The 8408-nt window shown below is 44.6% G+C and overlaps 1 protein-coding gene across 1 annotated transcript; it reads right to left on the reverse strand.

Annotated features, from left to right (window-relative positions):
- Nucleotides 1-4944: 4944 nt before the first annotated feature.
- LOC110879958 (probable serine/threonine-protein kinase At1g54610) lies at nt 4945-7948 on the reverse strand. Its single transcript, XM_022128508.2, has 7 exons — nt 7409-7948; nt 7005-7289; nt 6455-6772; nt 6125-6352; nt 5680-5780; nt 5479-5602; nt 4945-5411 (listed from the first exon to the last, which is right to left on the reverse strand). Exons 1-7 carry the CDS (start codon nt 7700-7702, stop codon nt 5058-5060), a joined length of 1704 nt encoding a protein of 567 aa, XP_021984200.1. The 5' UTR covers nt 7703-7948; the 3' UTR covers nt 4945-5057.
- Nucleotides 7949-8408: the final 460 nt, after the last annotated feature.

Consider the following 8408-nt stretch of genomic DNA (forward strand, 5'->3'; position numbering starts at 1 on the left):
CTCGATTGCCATTTGTACCTGATGGTAGCCTTTGTAACAATCGAGGAAGCACTTCCATCGGAATGGTGCGAGGTTATCGACTTTTTCATCGATCTCCGGAAGCGCGTAACAATCCTTGGGACAGGCTTTGTTGAGATCTTTATAATCGACGCACATGCGCCAGCCCCCGGATGGTTTTTCTACCATGACTGGGTTGGACAATCAAGTCTGGTAGTGACTTCTCGCAGGATGCCTGCGGAGAGCAGTTCTTCGACTTGCTCGTGCATCGCCTGATTTTTCGCGGATCCAAGGTGGCGTTGGCCTTGGATTACGGGCTTGATACCTGGCAAGGTATTCAAGAAGTGTGGCGCAACTTCGCGTGGGACCCCAGTCATGTCTGCGGGTGTCCACGCAAAAACATCTTGGTTCCTGAAGAGAAGCTGCTTCAGGTGCGCTTTGATGTTGGGGGACAAGGCGTGGCCCAACGTGACCTTTTGTTCTGGGTACTCGCGTTGAGAACCCATTTTTCTGGTTGGTTGATGCGGGTAGGCCTTGCTATCTTGGTCGGACACAGCTCGTCCGACGCCATGACTTCCCTGCATGCATAGATTATCGCGACCCCTGTTTCGGTTGGGAAACCGACTGCAGAATGGGGTACGGACGTAATCATGTTGAAGTCGCCTTGGGATTCTCTCCCAAGGAGTACGTCATATTTGGAAGTGTGAGGTAAAACCATGAAGTTCACCTCTTCTTTTCGCGTGTGCCTTCCGCTGGTGAGGCGCACAGGAAAAGTAATTTGGCCCAGGGGAAAGACAGTTTCCCCTGCGAACCCGGCCAACGGGTAGTCCACCGCTTGCAACCGATCTTTGTCCTCCTGATCAAACTGGTTGAAGCACTGCTCATATATGATATCAGAAGTACTGCCCGGGTCGATGAATAATCGCTCGGTGCAGTAATGAGCCAGTTGGCCTGTAATAACGACGGTGCGCCTGTCGCGCGGGCCGCCTCGGACTTTTGGAAAGACGACTTGCTCGATTTTCCAGTCATTGTCCGGTCTTCTCGCCGCCTTGCACGGCCTTCCTTTGCCTCCGTTGATCATATGGGTTGAGGCCACATACATGGTCCTCTTCCCTGTGGAGGTGCCTTCGCCGTGGGGGGTAATACGCTTGGTGGGTTTTTGCCCACCGGGCAACAGATGTTGTAGCTTCCCCTCCTTTAAGGCTCGCTCAATCTCCAGCCGGAGACTGATGCAGTTGTTTGTTGTGTGGCCCGAGTCCTTGTGATAGTCACAATAGAGTGTGAGGTCCTGGTTTTTCTTGGACTTCGTCGGCTGGGCCGGTCGCAGAAAATGCGCGTCCGTAAGGAGGATGTTGCTTGGTGACTGGGTAATCTCGGTCCAGTTACGGTCCCGAGACTGTTTTTTCGACGCCCGGTTCTCACGCTGGGCGTTGATGGTTGCCCTTGCGTCGGGCTGGCTGTTATGCGGGACGTATGGCTTGGACTCACTGCCGCGATTCCAAGTGTCCCGGTTGCGCTTATTATTGCACTTAGGCTCTTGGTGGGAGGACTGGCCTTCCACCCGGGGCGGTGCCTTACCAACATGCGGTTTGAGGGACCGCTGAGTTTGGGCGTATGTCTTGACTGCAGTCATGACATCTTCCCATTTCTTTGGCAAGCCATCCTTGCCAGAGATAGTCATAACCATCTGCTCATCTCTAACAGCTACGATGAAGTGGTTACGCGCCATTTGGTCGCACACGTCACCTATCTCTAGGCATTCTTTGTTGTATCGGACGACGAATGCTTCCAGCGATTCGTCGTCCCTGCGCCAGATGTTCATGACATCCATGGAATCACGTTCATGGCGTCGTTGCTGCCTAAAATGCGCGAGAAACTTGGCTTCCAAGTCCTCAAATGATTCCAGTGATCCCATTGGCAAAGAATCGAACCAAGCCCTTGCCAGACCTGTAAGGGTCTAAGGGAAAAAATGACACCAGGTGGGTTCGTCCCAGTTGCCGTTGCACCCCGCGCCAGTGAAGATATTTATGTGGTCGTCCGGATCGGACGAACCATTATATTTCCCAATATTCAATGGGAATTTTGTGGTGTTGACACCGGCGTGAGCGATTCTTGGGACAAACTTGGAGTTTTCGGCCGCAGATTTTGGCCGGTAGGGTTGGTTCTCGGGACGCTTTGCAGCGCGGAGGTATGTGTTACGGGGGTGAGTGGGAGGAACATAGTGGCGTCCTCCCGGTCTGCTGCTGGTAGCATGAGATTCCCCGCAATATGTATGGTCGTCCGGGTCGGTACGACCATAACCTTCGTGATGGGACTGCGGTCCCAGCCGGCTTTGAATGCCGGAGCCGCGGTGGGCTGTGTATTGCCGCCTGTTATCGCCTTGAGGGCCCAGGCGGCTTTGTATTGGGCCTCTGGCACGAGACCCATATGAGGAATCGTCCTCATCGATTGTGCGGACCTCACAGTAAGAGGATTCGCGGTCTTCACGCCTGCTTCGGGAGGCTGGGCGTGAAGGAGCCCTGCCGTCGTATTGAAAAATACGACCCGCAGGGGTATGTGGTGCCGGGGTAGGGCCGGCCGGTACCTGCGCATCTGCGCAGGCTCTGTTGTATGCTGCGACCAGCAGAGCTGTTTGCTGATCGTACCAGGCATGAAGACTCATGTCTGGAGGAATCACAGGTGCGTACTGTGATAGGTCATGTCCAAACGTAAGGGATGCGCCCCCTTGCGTTGACGTGCCAATGTGGCCAGGATTTAGGGCTGGGGGAGCAGTCCCCGTGGGCCCTGGGTTTGTAGGATTTAGGTTATCCCCGGTGGTATTGTTTAGACAATCAGACATGATCTTTTGAGAGGGAGAGGGATGGTTAGGAAAGTGCTAAGAGTAGCGGTGGGCGCCAATGATGAAACAATGGTTAACCGGGTTGGGTTAACACACTGGTCTCGTCAAGAAAGGTTAATCCCTTCCTCTCGAGGATCGCTGGCTGGATCGTCCGCCGGTTGATCTCCTGCACAAGGAAACAAGCCGTGACTCGTAACAAGGAGGATGGGGTGGGGGGTGCTCCTTGTTATCACTCTCCGGCGTGAGAATCAGTAATTTGCTTGGGAAGCAAAGTGTGATAGTAGTAGTAGTGAGAGAGTTGTGAAGAGATACCTCAAACCTGGTTTGGGGTTGGTATTTATAGCCGAGGAGTGAAGGAGGAGCTCAAGGGACGGACTAACGACGTGCTGCCCCTCTGCAGATGTGTCAGGCTTGTCGGTTGTGGAGGTGAAGCCACGTCCTACTGCAGTGTCAGTCTGCTGCCTACGTATGGCCTGCCAGGCGGCTGCCAGTGGTGCCACTTGCTCTGTGTTTGTCAGTCCCACTTGCCTTGTGGGTAGGATGCGGTGCGGACCGCATCGCTGCCTGCGGTAACCTTTGATGTTCTCGCGCTCCATGCCTTGACAAAGACATATGCGGGATGCGGTGCCAAGCCGCATCGCCGTCTGTGGTGACTGTTGTTGTTGCCCAGATCCCTTGTCGTGACGAAAATGTCCATATGATGCGGTGCCAGCCGCATCGCTATGCACGTCCGCTTTCATACACAAGGTAAGGCTTCTTCTTATCCTTTGACCGATTGGATTCGAAGGACGCGTCCGCACAGACGCAGTTCTTTGCTGGTGGGGGTTTTTTGATAAAGGTAATGGTCACTCGCGGTCAGGTGGCGCGAGATTTAGAACCATACCCGTTCAGATATATGTAAACATCAAAATATCATTTGTGTCAATTGCATATGTAATATTGCTTTATCTATTTGTCATTAAATTATTTGATTTAGTTAAATATAAGACGACTATATGGTGGTTGTCATGATCATGCTTAACTACTATTTATATAATGTTGTAGAAGATTGACGATGATTCACATACTTTTACAAACTAGTCAAATAATATTAAAATTATGCTTATTGTCAATAAACACACAACTTAATCAATATATTCATAATTGTGACACAATTATTAATTATGAAAGCAAGAGAAATCAAGTTTTCATTAAATATGTTTTTACCCCAAACCTGTACTTGATCCCCTAGTTTAGTTTACTTTCACACAATCAAACTCCTTGATTTAGTTCAATCTTTTTTAAATATACCAACAACCAAAACATGTATTTAACCCTTAGTTACTTGAAAACTTCTTTTGACATGTTACCCGCCGGCACTATTTCTCATTCTGTAGGATGCACATGATTCTTCTCCTAAATGGCTTGCAAGATCTCTTCAAGGACAGAAATAGAAATCTTTCTCTAACATTCCGACATAATTTTTTTTGTATTCAAAGTTAAGTATTTTTTTAGTATCGTAAACGACTTTGGCATGTGCATTGATACCTGTACTTGTTTTTTTTTTTTTTTTTTTTTTTTTTTTTTTTTGAACGGCAAATTTGGATCACTGACGGACCACTGGAGTATCATCGTGCCACCAGAGGAACCACCCGATCATATCCATCTCCACTAGGCATAATGCCACACCAATTCAGGAGGAAACCCAATAAACATGGGAAAACCCCCCTTGTGGGAATCAAACCCAGGACCTATTGGTCCCAAAGCCTTATCCCACCACCAAGATGCCACTAAGCTATAAAGCCATGGGCTGTACTTGTATTATTTTAAGGCTTTCGATTTAGATACGAGTGTGGTTTCAGTATTTCGGTATTTTTGCACTACATGTACCAACGCCGAATGTCACCGATACATATCAACATAAACATGTACCAACACCAATACATATCAACACTGATGCATTTGTTGTAAATACACTTTTTTTTTTTATTTTGTAATGTACCATGTTTTTCATCACATTGGGGGTTTTTGGTTTAGATGACAACCCACAAAACAACTATCTACAGTTCAACAATTTCTTTTGCAAAAATCACTTTTTAGTTTATTAGAATCTAAAAGAAATCCAACCATACTCTGTACAAAAAAAGAATTACACGTTGCATTCAAGAAACACGTATCAAATATCTAATGCAAAAATATCAACTTAATCTCCATTTATTTCCTTCTTTTTTTTATCATTTATCTACCTTCGATTGCGCAAAACCGCTTCTTTACTTTTGAATCTCAAATCCATATTTAGACTAATGGAAGTCGGAAAAAAGGCCCGTATGAACTTACGAGTTGACGCCGTTTGTGATCGTTCCCTTTTATGATTCCTCTTAGACGGGCCACCAATGCTCCCAACTTCACCGACTGATTTTGAAGCTTTTGCATCAACCACAGATGAGCTAAACGATATGTCATCACCCGCACCGAAAGAAACCTGCCCGCCATTATGTGACGGATCAAGCGGATGCCCCACAGCTGCATCCCGATGAGGAGGAGGGAATTTCTCGCTCTTGCTTTTCGCGTTCGATTGATTTATAACTCTCCATCTCTGAAGGATAAAAAATATTAATCATTCTTTTAAGAAATAATTAGAAATTAAGTAGAAGTTAACATACGTCTAAGTTGGATTGGATCTCTGCATTCGCCTCTGGGGCTGGAACTGCCTGACCCACACGATCACGGGTTCTTGGTTTTTTATTTCCGTCAACGGCATGAGATTTTCCGGTCAAACCTCTTCGTCTATGGGAAATTAGAATTAACAATGCAATTTGTATAAATATATAGGTAAAAAGATTAAAAAAGAAGAAGATAAAAACCTTCTGGCTTCTTCATCCCTCAATTTGACATCTAGTTCTTTGCTGGGAGGGTATTTTGGTAATTCTGAGGGCTCACAAGCATAAGGTTCAGTGGTGAAGAACTGTAAAGGCAGGGAATCCAATATTTAGAAGCTTGTCCTTTTGCCCCACTAAAATTAGAGTAGATTCGTTCTACGCAAATTGGTCGGGTTGAATAACCGGTCAACTAGTTCAAAAGGTACTTTTTATGTAAAAGGGCCATATCGTCCAGGTCGGGCTTTTTGCGGTTTTCTAAAACTTTAAATTTGATAAATACACTAGCTAATTTTCTATAATTGATCCGCAAATTAGAGTAAATTCGTTCAGCTAATTTTGAACTAGCGTCTTTTCTATAATTGACCTGCTTAATGATTTAATAATCAAACAGTTAACAAGTAATTCTGTATTAAAAGCAATCGAAACTCACATCACTGTTAAGGGATGCAACAGCAGAGCTGCGCTCATCAGGATCAATTGCAAGAAGACTCTCTAATAAAGGAAGAGAAGAAGATGGAAACTCTTTAAACACTTCTGCTGTACAACGCTTGTATGGCTGACGTGGCTTAAATAAAGTCGCATTTGGCAAACGATGCCTCTTCCAATATTCCTCTGATGGTGAGCCACATAATTTAAATATCTTGTGTAACTGTTCAACCTAAAGTCAAAAAAACAACCAAATATTAATATATAATATATCATACTAGACCAATTATAATCGATAGCATCTAAAACTGGTTTCTACTTTCTACGGTTCTACCTCTGTGCGACCCGGCATTATTGGTTTGCCAGCAAGGAGTTCAGCCAAAATGCAACCAGCACTCCACATATCAACTCCAACACCATAATTTGTGGCCCCGAGAAGCAGCTCGGGGGGTCGGTACCAGAGAGTAACAACACGGCTAGTCATGGGCTGCTTGTTTTGCGGATCATAAAAAGACGCTAATCCAAAATCCGCTATTTTAAGAACACCATCATCGTCAATCAGCAAATTAGATCCCTTGATATCTCGGTGTAACACACCGTTCTTATGGCAATGTTCAAGCCCAGAAAGTAACTGTTTGATGAAACACTTGATCTACAAAAGATTCATTTAAGCACTAAACTTAGACCTCATTAAAGTAAAGATAAAAATGTCATTGGATACCCATGGTATGGAGTCAATAGCATTAAAACACTAACAAACAATATGAATGATAGTATGATACAACTCATTAATGACATATGTACTGACAAAACTGAATTTTATATACCCACCAACTATGAACAGAACAGTACAACAAACAATCTGGATCTTAAAACAAACATACCTGAGGCTCTGTGAATTTGAGACCTTGAACAGCAGCAAGACCAGAAAGATCATGCTCCATGTATTCAAACACAAGGTAAAGACTGGAAGACATTCTAGATGTAACCAATCCTTCAAGCTTTATAATATTCGGATGATTAAGCTTCTTCAGTATCAAAATCTCTCTCGCCATAAACTTAACATTCTCAGGCTCTAATGTATCAACCCTAACTTTCTTCAAAGCAACTATTTTACCAGTTATCAAATCCCTAGCCTTATACACATTGCTATACGTCCCTTGCCCTATCTGATCACCAATCCACAACAAATTCAATCAAATTGTTCATATAAACTTACACACACACACACATATATATATATATATATATATGTATATGTATATACAGTTATTTTAATTAAATTGACCTTATCGAGTTTCTCGAAGGTATTAGCACGACGAGGAGTCCAATCCTGAATGGCGTCACCGGCGACGGCGGAGAGCCACTCCGGCCACGACGGAGCGGTGTGGAGGCTATACTCGAGCTTCAGTTTCCCGCGGTTAGACGGACGAACATCGCCGGAGATTTGTCTGATCCTCTTCTCAACGTTATCCGACGGAGCATCCGGTTGCGTATGAGAAGCGGTGGTGGATTCTTCGGCACTCCGGTGGCGGACGTTTGAGTTTGACCGGCGATCTGAAGCTCCGAGCACACAGCCCATGGCTTAACCTAAGCTCATCATCAACGGTTAAACCAGTGAGCTAGGGTTAGAAAACCGCTAACGGCGTTCGTCCGTCGTGCATTAAGTTTTGAGAAATTGTAACGGTGTGATAACCGTGAAGATTCCGGTGAGTTGTACAGTACAAGTTGCAACGAAACTCTGTTGTAAATATGTTGCAGAGAGAGAGAGAGAGAGAGAGAGAGAGAGAGAGAGAGTTAAAAGGAAGTCAGTTTTTAGGAATCTTTTTATAGATTTAGATTTCGATTGGAGTTGTTTTTATCAGCAACTTTTAACCCATGGTAATTACTGTGGGGTGTAGATACAATATCATAAGTCAGTAAATTAACATTCCCTTTCTGTTTATTTTTCTAAGAGTTAAATCCCTTTTTAGTCCTGTGGTTTGGACCATTTTACCAGTTTAATTCAAAAGTTTCATTTTTAACCTGTGGGTCTAAAAAGGTTTCACAGTTGCCATTTTAGTTCACTGGGTTAACTTTATCAATTTTTTCTGTTAACGAGAAGGCCAATTCGGTCATTTTATTTGGCTGAATTGCCCTTTTAGTTGACAGAATTACATACAAAATGATCAAATTGGCCTTCTCGTTAACAGAAAAAATAGATGAAGTTAACTCAGTGAACTAAAATGGCATCTGTGAAATTTTTTTGGACCCACATGTTAAAAATAAAACTTTTGGACTAAACTAGC

Source organism: Helianthus annuus, chromosome 9 (genome assembly GCF_002127325.2).
Source record: "Helianthus annuus cultivar XRQ/B chromosome 9, HanXRQr2.0-SUNRISE, whole genome shotgun sequence".
Classification (NCBI taxonomy): Eukaryota; Viridiplantae; Streptophyta; class Magnoliopsida; order Asterales; family Asteraceae; genus Helianthus; species Helianthus annuus.